Below are 15,552 nucleotides of genomic sequence, written 5' to 3'. Positions count from 1 at the left end.
ATATTCTAAAAATCAACCACGACACTATAGAACACCATTTGCTAGTGATAGCCCTATTTATAATATAATTGAATAACATTTATATGATCCTGCAGAAAATTGTAACATTTTTGTAATAAGACAAACTAGAAAACAATTGACGAAACCTTAAGCTACTACCGAAAAGGGCACAAAACATTTCCATCAATAATAATAATAATAATAATAATAATAATAATAATAATAATAATAATAATAATAATAATAATAATAATAACAATTAAATTTTAAAAAGTCTTATATATACCGGTACATATATCAAATAATATAGGCTCAATCTATGTACAGTACAATGTTCTGAAATTGACGACTACGCTAATGTAAGAATTTCGAAGAACAGCTGGATTTAATAACATTTTAATATGTCATGGAAATAATTAGACATCGTTACATCTGTACAAGATATCAATTACCATTTTATTCCAGCAACGTTGAATGGTACTGGAGTGAAGAGTAGCAATTTTGCTTAGTTTGTACTATTTCGTCACTGTGTATTAATATCGTAATATTGTACGATTTTTACGCATTGACGGCATAGATGAGTAAATAATACATTCACTCCGTTTACAGCTAGGCCTATATCTGGTTAATAAACAACATATACTTTTACATCCACATTCAATAATTGATCAACAACAACGGAATAAGTTTTTAGATGTATTGTAACAAAGATCATGAAAAGCTGACTTCAGTTAAATGGAAATATTGTGAATCCTTTTACAACAATCTCTTGTTGTGTAAACCTAGCAATAAAGTAGGCCTACTAATACTGTAGACCGATTTTCATAAACTACAGCAAATCGGTTTGGAGAACAACAATTTAAACGTATTTCAAAACAATAATAATGACAATGATGATGTTAATCATCCTCTGAGAAAAATCCTCCTCTGAGAAAAGGCATTAAGTAACAAAATCATAGTTTTGAGTAAAAGAGCAAAACGCGTTCGAGTTTTTCCCAAGAAAAGTACAAATGATTTCAATTTTTTAAAACCATGGTTTGTTTAGATATATTATTAAAAAATTTCGCCACATACTTTTAATCAATAATTTTTTTTTATTAAGGGGTCAAAATGAAGATAATGCCTTTTTTCGGAGTAGGCCTATTTATGACTATGAAATCGGGCATTATCTGCAAAAATATTTATAAACATACATGAATAATTTATTTATTGAAATGTATATGAAATCTAATCTATTACTGTAATTTAAAACATGATATTTTTAAAAAAATGTTGCCCCCCCACAAAAAAAATTAATATTTTAAAAATATTCAAATAGTTGAAAACCACGAAATCTTTTATTCAATGTTTTAAAACCGAAGTGTATGTATGAAATCCATAGATTGAGTGCAAAAATTAGGAGGATAGTATATGCTGACATTATAAAATGCTGGATATAATTGTGTGTATGAGGAAGTTATGGTGTGGGTGAGGGGTTGGATCATTATGGGGGAGGAGCCGGTGCTGTGTGGGGTAAGCGTAGGCTAGCTTGCACTGTTCTTAGAATTTTAGGTTTATCAAAATATTTTATTTGTGGTTTGGTAACTAGCCTATCATCATATTTTTTATCTCTTCTTCCTCCTCGTCCTCCTATTCCTCCTCATCATCGTCATCCTTATCATTATCGATGGTGATCATCATCATAGACAAAGCATTATAAATGTCTATGTCAAAGTTTATTGATAACTAACCAATTCAAATATAACTAAAACAAATCTATGTAGACATATTGTGCTAATTTTTAATAAAAATTATATTTATATTTATTAAGTTATAATAATCTTAATTTGGATCAACACTTTTGCAACAGTGGCACTCATTATGTCCATGAAGTAATAAGTGAAACAAAACATACCATGTCGATAAAACTAAAAATAATACTACTAAATAATAATAATATTTAAATTTACTACTTAATAGGTACACAAACAGAATAAAATAGTTAATATTGTATTTACTCCTCCAAAAGACTTGCGCTGTAACTTGCCGCCATTTCGACAAAGTACACAGTATCCTTCGCAATAAAGCAATTACTAACTAGGCATTCTGTTGATGATTCCAAGCTAGTTAATTAGATATTCATTATACTGGCATCTGATTGGCTAATTAATATCTATCTTGCGTGAAATCAAGCACAAAATGCCTTTTCTTGGAGTATTTGTAGTGAAATTTGCAGATAATGCCCAATTTTAAAATAAAAATTCATATTTCCAGACTAAGGCGATAGATTATACATCCAAGAGTCACATAAGCCAAACAATTCAACTTTGATAAAAATGTACTTAATGCCTTTTCTCGGAGGAGGGCATACCAACAACGATTGTGGTAGTGATGATGATCGTAGTTGCTAAACCGTCCGTCCATATTTAGGGGAGGTATTATATATTTGCTAATGTTTTACCATTCAGGCCTTAGTAATTACTGACATGACGACATTAATTAACTCCTTAAAAATATCAATGGTATTGAAACAGAAAGCTAAGCCTTCTTTACTCGTTTATGTTCAATACATACGAACAGTTCGTTTACTCCCAGTAGTTACGTACACTGAGTAGTAAAAAAAAGTAACATTATCCCTGATATCATTTCAATCACACTTCTTAAAAAGATCACTAAACTAGCAAACGTTCTGGTGTAATTTCTACTTTCTACGATATAAGCTGTCTACTTTATGAGGCAAGTGGTATGCAGCGAGGGCTAACTGCGTCACTTTAGCCTAGGCCTACCCGCTTGAGGATTAGTAGGCATATCGTGTTTTATGATGCAATAAAGATTATCATACCACAGTGGGAATATTTAAAAAAAAAAGAAGAAACCCGCTGGATTAAAACACCATGCAGAAATAACAGTTCTTGCGATAGCCCGAGAAAACGCTGATACTGCCATGATGTCACATGAACCTGTAATTGTTATTCATAATGTTGGAGAGTAAATCAACTAAATGAGGTGCAACTGTATTGTTCAGAAAATTGGGTTGAAGCATTTTCAGTGTCCTTTACATAATTATGTTGATTAGGAAATCAGACACTAGTGTTTCGATGAAGACCAAGAACATCTTCATCGTCAATATACTGAAACTGCCCTGCCAATCCCGGTTGTTCCCGTTTTGTGCTGTCTGTCTGTTTCTCCCTAATGGGAGTTTTTGCTGTCGACATATCCATATCATCTTCCTCTACGAACCAGTCAGGGTTATTAGGCTTAGATTTCATGTCCAACATCTGACCTGAACAACCCGAATTTAACGATTCAATAGAATCATATATTTCCTCTTCCTTCACTGCTGATTTCAAGGCCTTGAACATTTCTCCCCCAAGGCCAATGTCATCGTCATCAATCTCCTTGTTATTAACTTTGGCATCGACTTGTTTGATCTTCTTGTCCATTTCATTGAGGGCTTCGAACATATCGTATTTAAAACCTGATATATCTTGTTTAAGCTCGTTCAAAATATTAGCTTCATCATCATCGTCTTCTTGGTGTCGCTTTTCGAACTGGTATCGCTTCACCAGATTTAAAGATACCTCCTAATGAGATAAATGCAAAAATGACTATTATTAACCTTGTAGTTTTTTGTTTATTGTTTTTTATTATTGTTAATAAAAATAAAAGACCTCCGTTGTTTAAAACTTTACTAATTTATAAATATCACAATGTAAAGTATTACTATATAATACGGTAAAACTTCCTATGTAAAAATAGAGTTCTATTGTAGGCAGTATTTAAGCCAATTGTTTGGTATTGTTAAACAAACCTACCTAAAGTAGAACAGAAAGGCGAGAAGAGATATTTATGTATTACCTTAAATCTTGCTTGGCGTTCTTCTAATATTGTTTTCAACTTCATCTGTGGAAATAATTGTATATAATCGTAAGAACAATACATTTACACAAAATGAAAATTTATTTACATACTTGAAAACATAAGAAGGTGGTATTTTTTAAATCTCAAAAACCGCGGTCTATAGAATCAAAGGCATGTGTTATCAAACGGTCTTAGTTACAGTAAACCTATATTGTTCACAATTACCTGTGAGCCTAATCCCGGTATCCAATATAAAAACTACCGGTAACATTAGTCGTTCGAGTTAAGACTTCAAAATTACGTCATTTCGCATTTTTAAAACGAAATTCGAATAGAAATACGACTAAATCATGACCACCTAGACTAATATTGTTACCCCCTCATGATAATTTTTAAGCGCGGCGTAAGGGTCAGACTAAATCGCCGACTTTAAATATTTAGTACCCTACAAAAAACTTGCTTTTTTTTTGTAAATCACGATAGAACAAAAATAATAAAAAACGATTGTATACAATAGGTATGATGTATTTTCGGTTTGTTCAATAAAAGTGTGAAAGTAACATGTGTTTCCTAGCCACATGCGATAGTTCCTGTTTGCAAAAAAAATCATCGCGTTGCTTCACGTAGCTGTATTGTAACAAGAACAACACGATGGCGCCCCCCCCCCACCCTTTCGAGAGTTCAGCTGATACGGTTCTCCAAAAGAAAGCAAATTTTCAGTGACTGTTTGAATTATCCATCATTATATATTAAAGACTAATATAGTTATTATTATATAAAATTAATTAAACCAATGGTGATTTAATTATAAATTATGAAGAAATATGTTTTCAAACGAGGGACGGAAGATTATTATTCGTCCGGGCGTTACAGGATCACTAAAATTTCGTCTGCTAATTTAAGTGGTTTTCAATTGTTAGTTTGGTAGCCGCTGCTAGTCAGCCGTCTTCAGCTACGATGTAATTAGGACTGATTTAGTCGTAATTAGAACTTCGACCAAGTTTTATGAATATAATTTTAAGCTGACGTTGCAATTATGATTAGCTTTGTTTTGAAGTTGGACTATAGTTTGTTTTGAGAACACGGGCGTATTAAATTAAAACAAATCAGTTCGTCGACACGGTACCGTACAGCCTAGGCCAATTGAGTTAAGCGTCTTCAGTTGGTAATCATGATTATTTTCATCACAATTCTATGTTAGCTCAATGTAAGATTTTTTAAAAATCACACCAAATATTACATAGAGCCATCGAGTAAATATTTGACTTATAAATGTGTGTTTATGCACAATAAACTTAATTCTACAAAAAATACATGGCCAGAAATGGTTACCTCATAAATAATCACGAATTCAGTAGGCCTATACTGCATAAACTTAATGATAGCATAAATTTAGTCCTAATTTTCATATAATAATACAGTAGTAAAAATATTGTCTTTCATGGTGTCCACGTCTACCGTACCATACTGCAGAAGCCACAGGGTGGTGGTAAAACCTATGTATATGTCTTATGTCATCATTCCTTAATAATGATTATGCCTAAAAAAATGATATTATATCAAATTTGTTCAAGACAGAAAGTTGTACTAGCCCTTCTACAACCCCCCCCCAAAAAAAAAAACATTGGAGAGGTGTTGCATCACTCTATGTATTTTGTTGAGAAATAAATAGGTTTAGAAGCACTATTCAAGTAATTTAATTGATTGACTTAAGTCGATGATGTTATGATAATACCGATTTAACGACCGGTAGATGTGGAGAAAGTATAATGTTAATCATAATTTACTTCAGCAAAAGCTAATAATGTAACTGCTATGTGTGGCTGATGCGATATAAAAATGTGGCAGGTCTTTAATAAACTTAAAATAACAAGATTAATCTCATTATTTCTAATTCCCATTCATTAACCAAGTCATGATGTACTTGCCTGTGGTCATAACAGACAATAGCTTACCCGGCATTCTCATGTTAGTAAGTCTTGATCTAAGTTGTACTCTGAACTATTCAACTAACAAGTTCATCAATGTCAAAATTAAATAAACACAAATTCTCAAATAGAGTAAAAGCCGATCAGTGTTCTATGAGACTGTACTGAATTGGTTCAATTGATGAATGAGAAGCGCATAGAATTGAAATTAATGAATGACGAAACACGGACACTATAGCTCACTCTTATAACCTTCATGGTTCAGACTGTGTTCCCTGAGTTCGTCTTTTAAATTCAGATATTGCAACAATTTTAACAGAATTTTTTTACAGATAGGCCTATGTGGTTTGTAAGAAAATACAATTTACAACATCCAATCAATCGAAACATTACCTTATCATTGGTACACTTAAATGTACTTATTTTTTAGATTATTATTGCTAGTTAATACATCAACATTATTTAAATAGAATATTAAATAGTATGAAAACATTTTAGGGGTAAACCCAAGTGGAGTGAATAGGGTCGCAAAGCTCTTAATGCACCGCAAAACTTAAAACAACTATGTAATTTTGAGCACATATTTCATTGTAAATCATGTTTAAACACTCACTCCATCTCAGTTTCTTCACAATTGCAGGCTCGGCATTTTGTTAACACTTGTTTTGAGATTAAGCAAACAAAAATCTGTTTAAATTTACGTTGCATGGATATACGGAATGAAGTCCAATCAAAAACACCTTTATTTTTAGTAAGTGTAAAATTGTCATAATAATCAATAAAATATTTATAGAATATATAAAATTATATATATCATGTCTCCTGCATCGCACATCCTGTATGGAACTTAAACGGAACTTATATTACAGGGCTTTGAGAAGGTCGTACAACAGAGCATCAAATTATTGAGAAGGGCAGCATGTGCAACTTTAAGGTTGAAATTACGACGTCCTAATAATACTAATTGATATTAGGAACACAAAAAATATTAGTAGAACAAAGGCCTTAACAAATGTGACAAAATATAAGTTTAGTTTCATCGTCAATACTATCATCATTGTCATCTTCACCTTACCAAACGAACATACACACCTTGTACTGTTTTTTCACGTCATCACGACAGCAAACATTTCCACAAAACCACATAACTACCCTCTTGATTGATTTGACAGTCGGAATGATGTTGAAGGGAGGAGCAATGGTACCAAGCTCATCAAAGTAGCTCATCCAAAGTTTCGAACGTGAGAATTTCCATTCAATGTCTGCGTCCATCTATATCACATATCGAAAATGAGTTTCATATTATCAATTGACCTTTTTGATTTCAAATATCTAATTGTGTATCAAGTTTCCTCGAATCGAGCAGAAATGTGATGTGTAAATCATATTTATGAGGTTTTCGGAATACCGTTCAACATGTAAGTTGTTTTGTTTGTCCACTTTCAATTATCTGTGCTTGTTGAATTATCATTAGGCTAGTAATTTAGTATACCAATTAAGTAATTCTAAGATGAAGTATTATTATCGTCATCAAGCCACAGAAACTATGATCTCTTAAAATATTCCACTAATGTTTTTTTCTTAAATATTATATTTATATGATTCCCAAGGGTCTGGGATTTAATTCCATCAGATATACAAGACCTGTGTGTAATTAATTTGAGAAAATTGTTAAATAAACGTAGAAGATTTATATATAAAAAAGTATTGAAAATTATTGAATATTTTAACAACTTAATGAACAATTATTTTTTTTAAATTTATGTGTCAATACTGGTTAGGACGTCTCTTCGAAGTGGTGGCTGTTGGAGTTCCCCGGGCCAGCATGTGTGACATTTTAGTTGGTTTTGTTTGTAAACCTATTGCATGCACGTATTTGCTAATCCGAAAAAAAATTAATTAATTCATCACCATTATAATAATAATAATAATAATACTAATTATTATTATTATTATTATTATCATCATCATTTTAATTATCTTTAACATCATCACCGCCATCTTCATCATCTTAATATTATCATTATTGTTATTATTATTATTTTTATTATTATTATGCGATTTATATTATTGCAATGCTTTATAGAAATTGTAATTTGTGTACAATACCTCAACTCTTGTGTATGTGTTGCTCATCATAGCGATGAGAACATTCATCAGGACAACAATAGCAATCACGTGGTAGGTAGCGTATAACAATGATCCTACTGTTTCTGTAAAGGGATGTTTTACTTCTTTATCTGGTAAACTAATAATTTTAAGATCAGGCAGACCAAACAGTGCCCAAAACAACGTCGCCATGGTATCTGTTACACTGAAACGGTAAAGGGAATTACACAAGTGAAATCAAAACATTATAGCAGAAGGTAATTAATAAAAAAGAGTATTGCATTAGTTACAAGTGATGACAGTTTCAACAGTCATTCAATGTGTTTCCCAACATTTGGTTTATGGTACTTTAGATGTCAAGAGAATACGATTCATCATGTAGAGTAAATGAAACAAATATTCCTTGTATAATATTTATGTAGTTAAAAGTTACAACTTTTATTGGGCTAATTATGAGGCTAACAGAACAGCGAGGAACAGTCAACTCAAGGCTCTCTCCACCACCCCCATTTTGATTATTATGAAATGTAGGCCTATTATCATTATTTTTGTATCATTACTAGTACAACTATAACCAATAGAAATTATTAATTACCACGTTATGTGAAACACCTAATTGATATTGTTTTAGTAAAACCAAAATGATTATATAGACTTGGCAGTAGGGGATACAGAGCAGCATTATCCATAGATATGTTTAAAAAAAATTGAAACATCACCAAATTTTAATTTTCAAATAAAATTTTAATTGACAAATATTTTTCATTGGATTTCTAATAACTAAACGATATAACAGTGTGATCATTCGAAAAAGACGTCATGCATAACAAGAAAGCTACCTAAGGCAGATAATGGTATCAGAATTCTGAAAATTTGTGACGTATACTTACGTTCCAAATGGCATTGTGGAGGTAGTTGAATAATACCAGTAAATTTGATTCATTCCCAAAGAAAATGCAAACCATACGAAAGAGAAAATAAACAAAAACTTAAATATATCAAACATCATGCCTCCTAGAGAAATCTGCATAGGTCCAACCCAGCGACTGACCACTGTCAGACAGATCATGCGCAGAAAACTAAATGTTTTTGCAAGAGCAAAGAGGGCTTCGCCGACAAGACGGGGATCATACTCTTCCATGTGTTGTCGTTCTTTACCAATAGAGTATGAATTGGAACCAGACATGTGCTTTGTGAGATCCTCATTAAGTTTATCTAATGACTGATTCATAGAATGGGCAAGATCGTTCTGCACCGTTTGCATGTCAGTTAGTTGTTGAAACATCATGTCAAGTTGCGACACTATCACTTGAATGCCTGGGGCACCTACATCGAACGGGCTGATACTGGAATTGTTCGGGGTGCCTAATGTTGACGTTTCTGCTCTACTTCCCCGGCTCAGTATACCATCATCCGCAGTTCCCTATAACCAAATAAATACAAGTTTCACAGTTGTTGGCCAACCAATCTGTTTAACTATTAGTTGATAACACCATTAATATCCAATCATTATAAGACTAGCCCTGAAAAAAACCCTATATTAACACTGATTTTGAGCATGCTTTGAATGACTAACAGACTATTGGCATTAATCTTAATTTACTACTGTACAAACATTCAGGCGCACGTCTATGGATATCAACATTTTCAACCAATCCATTTTAACTTGTCGTAAGTCTCTCGGAACACACATTTATAGCACTCTATCACGACACACTCTAAATTCTACAGTACACATAAATAGCAAAGACACAACTACTATGCTAGTTTTAACATTTTAACTAATAGAAAGGCTATATTTTTTTAAACAAAATTTGAAGATACAAATTCTAGCTTTGAATTATCTAAAATAAAAACACTATCATACACTAGAAATATTGTAGCTCTCCTTTGAAATACTTCGTGACTGATATTTAAAAATCAAAGACCACATTTGACTACAAAGCTTATAGTACGTATAATAATTAATTTCGATTTTTCTTGTATTTCAGCTTTAGTTATTAATTATTCATTTATACAATTAACATCTTTTTGTACTTTTTTTGTATTTCAGCTTTTTTAGTTATTAATTATTCATTTATACAATTAACATCTTTTTGTACTTTTTATTAAATACGATATTTTTTTTTAAAAAATATGTTGAAAGTGTTATTGATGGTCTTAGTAATTGATATTTGCTAAACTAATCTTTTAGCAATAATCTGTAGGCCTATATTGATTTTTAATTATTTACTTTGTCTATTTTGTCTACTTTTTCTAAGTGAAGTTGTGTTTTTCGAATAAGTGTAATTCATTAAGTATTTTAAATTTACTTTAGAAATTGGTTAAAAATTATTTATTGTTTAATTATTTATATCAAAGAACAGTATCACTTAGCATCTATGTGACGTGCCACTTGGCATATTGCATTACATTGCTAAAGATTGGTACGATGATTCCTGGTTTGGCACCAAGTAATTGATGTTTAGTATCTAGTAGGCCTACTTATTTTGGTACCAAATGCTATTTGTCGGTTACATTGATTTAAACAAATCTTAAGTTAATAGTTTAATTTTAATTAATTTACTATAATATAAATTTTGTTTTAATGACATACAATTTTTAATTTTTATAAAATTTTATCAGTTTCATCAGCGTGCTTTCAATCATATCCCTACTACTGTTTCTGCTGACCGGAAGTAAAACTATTAAATATTCAAGAATAAATTACTTCTTCAATGTGCCTGTCTCCGTGAATATACACCGTTACATATAGTACAATCACACTCCAGTACAGTGCCAGCGTGACGAAATCGAACATATTCCACAAGTTATGGAAGAATCTTGTACCAGTTAACCATAGTTCCTTGCATTTCTGCCACGTCATACCTACAGTTATCAAGAGTAAAATATTTATTCTCATTTATATCGCGTGACAACCCTCATTAATCAATAATGTCAAGTTTAATTAATAATTTTAATCAAGATACTATACTAATTATTTTAAGTGACTCACGTCGACAAGTCGACCTACAAACGTACTTGCATAGCATTCTCTTTACACAAGCGAAGGAATATTCAGTCTTTTTTGACCGAGCTACTACAAAATTTCCCAACCGTTAAACTGGCCATGCATAAGAACAATCCTACCTCTGTCGTATTTATATCGGCAATGTAAAACGTAGTGTGTGTGTTTCAACTTCGGTTGACCATTATTCAATTTTTGTTAAAGGTGCTGCACGATACGTACCTGCAACCCACAGGACGATGCAGACCATACATATAGCTTCGTATTTACTTTCTTGTTTTCGTTGTTCTTCATCCTCTGACTTTATCTTGTTCTGTGTCAAAGTCTGCCAGAGAAGTACCAGCAAGAAACTTAACTGCGACGCTGTGTGGCAAAGAAACTTTACGTACGGTATTTTTATGAGTTTTCCTAGTTTGCCTTTAGGATACAGCATATAGGCCACTGATAGCAGCGGATATGAAACCGCCATTAGGATAGTAAGGAGAGTGGAGCGGAGACTGCTTTGATCTCTCCAGCCTTTAAGACCATGGAACCACATCTCAATCAAACGTTGCTGGCAATGAGGATGAGCAACGAACTGTCAGGATAAACGGACAAAAAAGAAACAATATAAAAAACGTGCACTAATGTTAACATAACCAGAAACTATTCAGTCTTAGAATCTGTGTTAAACTTTAATTCCTAAGATCAAAATGTATTATTAAAACTGATTAATAATTGTTAAAACTGCTTACTTTTTGGGCTTATGTTGAAGTAATTCATTAAATCTTAACAAGACCAAAATAGACGCATACATATTTTTTTGGGTCCTAAAAATTTATTTAAGTGGACAAAATCTGAAATGGTTCGATCTGTGTTCACATATGAGATTACTGATGAAATATGAATGTAAAAATAGCTTAAATTTTTATAACGTATATTCAAATTATAATTTTAGAAAAAGGCCCTTTTAAGCTCTCGTAATTACCTAATAGGCCTAGTTATCCTATGATTATGTAGACTTACAGTATACCTTTCTGGACATCACTTTTTGTGAATGTAGGTTTACCAAAGCACATGGCTCCTAAATGTAATGACTCTTAATGTTTAATACAACAATGACAATCATAATGACTTGATCAAGAAATACAAACCTTTCTTTGCTCGAAATGAATTGCAACTTTAACTCTATTGGGTTGACTGACAGTAAGATCTTCGGATTGTGTTCCCCAACCGTAAGAATCGTGATTGAGAATGTACATCTGTTCGTCTGAATCTCGGATTTGATTAAGAAGATCAGCGGCGTAGGTCTCACACTGATCTGCCAACTCAATAAACTGATCACTGAATTCGTATTGCTTAACACTTAACTGCCGCAACTTTCCGCAAAGCTCAAATGCAGTGTTAAATGGGTCCTCAGCAGTTAGTGATATGTAAGCCTGACTGGCCATTGCTTTATAATTGTTCAGCATACCGACAGAATGTTGCAGGGTGTGGCTGTTTTCAGACTCACCAAATTGTTTGGCATCTATTTTGTTGGCACCAAACTCTAACAGAATCTTGATGATATCAAAATTGTTATGGTGCGCAGCTAGAATCAGTGGAGTAATGTCTGGATGGAAGTCGCCATCTTGAGAGCGACATTCAAGAGCTTCCTGTAAATGAGAGAAACAAATATAAAACTTAGTCTTACGGTATAGTGCATCATGTATGTGCCTGGTATGGGCGGTACGATGTCGTGTTACTTTTGCACGTACGTACAAACATATAGTCTTGTTTAAGCCTGTGTAGTCTGATGTTTTCATTTTTTTTCAATTTAGAAATTTGCATGATTGCTATTGATTTTATTAGCATAATTGTTCAGCATTTTGGATGCCATTATTAATGTATTTTCACTTAAAAATTTAAAACGTTAGTAAACAGCCAGAAATACAACGAGAGCTGACAACACTAGTCCTTTCTCAGTGTCGAGTGAGCTTTTTTTTAGAAAAAAGCCAGATCGTGAAAGGTCAGGCAAGAATGGTTAGAACAGTGGGCTAGGTGAGATGCCATCCTACGATTAAAAAAAATGCTACCCGCTCGGCCATTCGACTAGCCATACCATAATATATGATATTCTTTACTAAAGCCGTAATGCTATTTCAATGTAAATTTTATGTTTACAAATGACAATAAAATAATACTGAATAATCGAAGTATGAATAAAGCCATTTCATTGCGTAAGAGGGAACACTTGTTCTTTTCATAGGCCTATAACTGTAAAAGCGATGACCATGATAAAAATAAGTCAGATTGACGTATCTTCGGTAAATAATATATTAGATCACGAATATGTCGTCCACTTTGGTGAACTTCATCAGCACAAATGATCACTTACGCTGATGAAGTCCATGAATGGACGAAATATTCGTATTTTAAGTTGCAAATAATAAACTTTACTAGTCAGATATACTTAAAATGTCCCTATAAACCCATTTTCTAGGATAGAAGGGTCACCCGATACAAATATGATTATAATATAGGCCTATCTGTTGTACGGTTACAATATTTCAATCAGAAAATTTACAAAAAAATTGCAAGAGATTTATAAATAGATATGATTTCAGATTTTAAGGCAATATTAACCCACAAAGAAAAGTAATTTGGAGCGCAACAGAGCACAAAAAAAATTGTCAAGTGGGGATGATGTCAGGGATATAATGGCTACCGTTATTGAAATTTACACAATTAAGAGCAATGCCTATAGATTTACGTTCATTAACGTTAATAGGGTAGGCAGTGCCAAAGAGTTGAATGATTATTCATGTTAAGGACAAAGAAAGGCTGATATTGGGGTACTTAAGCGTAACAGTGATCCAGAATATCTAGAAAATGAAAGTAGATAAGGTCCAGAAATTGTTCATAACAAATTTATACAATTATAAATGTATTAAAACAAAACACTGAAAACATACTATTTAATACATTTTTGATAGTAACTGAACATTCAACTAGATAGCATTGGTTATACAGTAATTATGTGATAGTGATCTATAAATATGTATATATAAGTACATACTATTTAATAAATTTTTGCTAGTAACTGAACATTCAACTAGATATATATATATATATAAGCATATATATAGTATACATATATATATAAGTATATATATATATATATATATATATATATATATATATGTGTGTGTGTGTGTGGGGGGGGGGTGTTCTGAAACGTTTTATTCAAAATATGAATATCATAAACAATTATCAAAGATGAATTGGTTGCGCTGCCAATCGTAAAAAATATTGTGAAAGAGAATCTTTACTCAAAAACAGAAATTTATTTCGAGTGATATTAGAACAAACACTATTACTATTTTTTTTTACAGTAGTCGGTATAGGCCTATATATATCAAGCGTAGTAGGTTCACATATTGACGCAGTTAGACCTTCGAACTATATAATACTATACTGTATTGAACTTTTTTACCTTATGTTTGATTTTTTATTCCTAATTCTACTTTGCTTTTGGGTTATGGGTTTTTTCAGCCATAGAGATGATGAGGCGTATTTCTATACCTCATCAATATTAATTAGGTAATAACAACATTTCGTTGGACAATAAAGTGTAGCTTCTTCCCTGCGTGGGCCAAATTTACGAGTACGCGGAAAAAATATACTACTTATAAAATCGACTACCGTAACCCTGCCTGCGTGTACCGTATGCACATTGTGTAATTTTACCATCACAGATCGAAATGGCTAATGTAGATATACGGTTTGATGTTTAATATATATGAGGTATAGTATAATCGATTAATTTACATTAATTTACTAATTGATTGATTGGTTGGTTGACTGTGACCGATTGATTAAATGATTGATTGAAACTTACTGGGATGTTCTTCGATTTACTATGTTCGCATATAAGTTTGACACCTTCAATAAACTGCTCATCAACCGCCTTCAGTAACGAGTCTCCTAATTGAATATTGTTATCGAGAAGTATCTTCACTATATCTGAATAAAAATAAAAGTTTTGTTACTATATATTAAACATACTATATGTATAAATTATATATATATAGTGCTAAATAAAATATATAGGAATATGGTGTTATAAATCGTGTCAAACATATTTCTTTAAAGAAAGTTCAAGTTCAAGTTCAAAATAACATTTATTTCCCTTAAAACGTGAATTACAATCTTCTTTGAAATGAAAAAACAAATAAATAAGATAAGTATTGTAGGGGACACAATTCCGAAAAGCAGAGCTTGTGATGGATGTGCCCTAGACATTTAACAACACATTAACGAGAATAAAAAAAGAAAAAAAAAAAAGAAGTTTTCTCTCGCTATCCTGGCGAGCGTCTTACCGTTTAGACCACAGAGGCTCTACGATATTATTACGGATCTAAGACCACTAGTCTCGCTCCCTTCACACAACTTGAGGGCTCATAAATACCCGCGACCTTCTGCGGTCTACGCAGACACACGCCTTAACCAACTGGGCCATTCCTCGCACTATGCGCATGCGTATTTGGGCAGAACTACACCTTGATGCATGACAATCAACAGAGATCAATATGATATCCCCTCTTCTCATAAGCAAGAGGAATCTGCGAGTGTGAAAAAAGTTCAACCGAGATTCTATTCTGGGACCTTCTGCAGTCTATCCCTTTACATCCCATACATATATAAAAG

General features: G+C 32.4%; 1 protein-coding gene across 4 annotated transcripts in view; it reads right to left on the bottom strand.

Annotated features, from left to right (window-relative positions):
• Nucleotides 1-283: 283 nt before the first annotated feature.
• LOC117111293 (short transient receptor potential channel 5-like) overlaps nucleotides 284-15,552 on the bottom strand; it is a 76,130-nt gene continuing 60,861 nt past the window's right edge. For all 4 annotated transcript variants that reach the window (XM_033254213.1, XM_033254215.1, XM_033254217.1 and 1 more), the window contains 9 exons: nucleotides 14,744-14,868; nucleotides 12,018-12,518; nucleotides 11,107-11,461; nucleotides 10,588-10,745; nucleotides 8,768-9,300; nucleotides 7,878-8,082; nucleotides 6,861-7,040; nucleotides 3,838-3,882; nucleotides 284-3,563 (listed from right to left, as the gene is read on the bottom strand). In XM_033254213.1, coding sequence (XP_033110104.1) covers nucleotides 3,060-3,563; nucleotides 3,838-3,882; nucleotides 6,861-7,040; nucleotides 7,878-8,082; nucleotides 8,768-9,300; nucleotides 10,588-10,745; nucleotides 11,107-11,461; nucleotides 12,018-12,518; nucleotides 14,744-14,868 — 2,606 coding nt within the window. In that variant the 3' untranslated portion in view covers nucleotides 284-3,059. The remainder of the gene's footprint in view (nucleotides 3,564-3,837; nucleotides 3,883-6,860; nucleotides 7,041-7,877; nucleotides 8,083-8,767; nucleotides 9,301-10,587; nucleotides 10,746-11,106; nucleotides 11,462-12,017; nucleotides 12,519-14,743; nucleotides 14,869-15,552) is intronic.

The sequence above is a fragment of the Anneissia japonica genome, unplaced genomic scaffold, assembly GCF_011630105.1.
Source record: "Anneissia japonica isolate Jap-2015-1 unplaced genomic scaffold, ASM1163010v1 scaffold288211_len279840_cov171, whole genome shotgun sequence".
NCBI classification, from domain to species: Eukaryota; Metazoa; Echinodermata; class Crinoidea; order Comatulida; family Comatulidae; genus Anneissia; species Anneissia japonica.
Note: the sequence above shows the minus strand (reverse complement) of the source record. Positions and strands in the feature narration are given on the sequence as shown.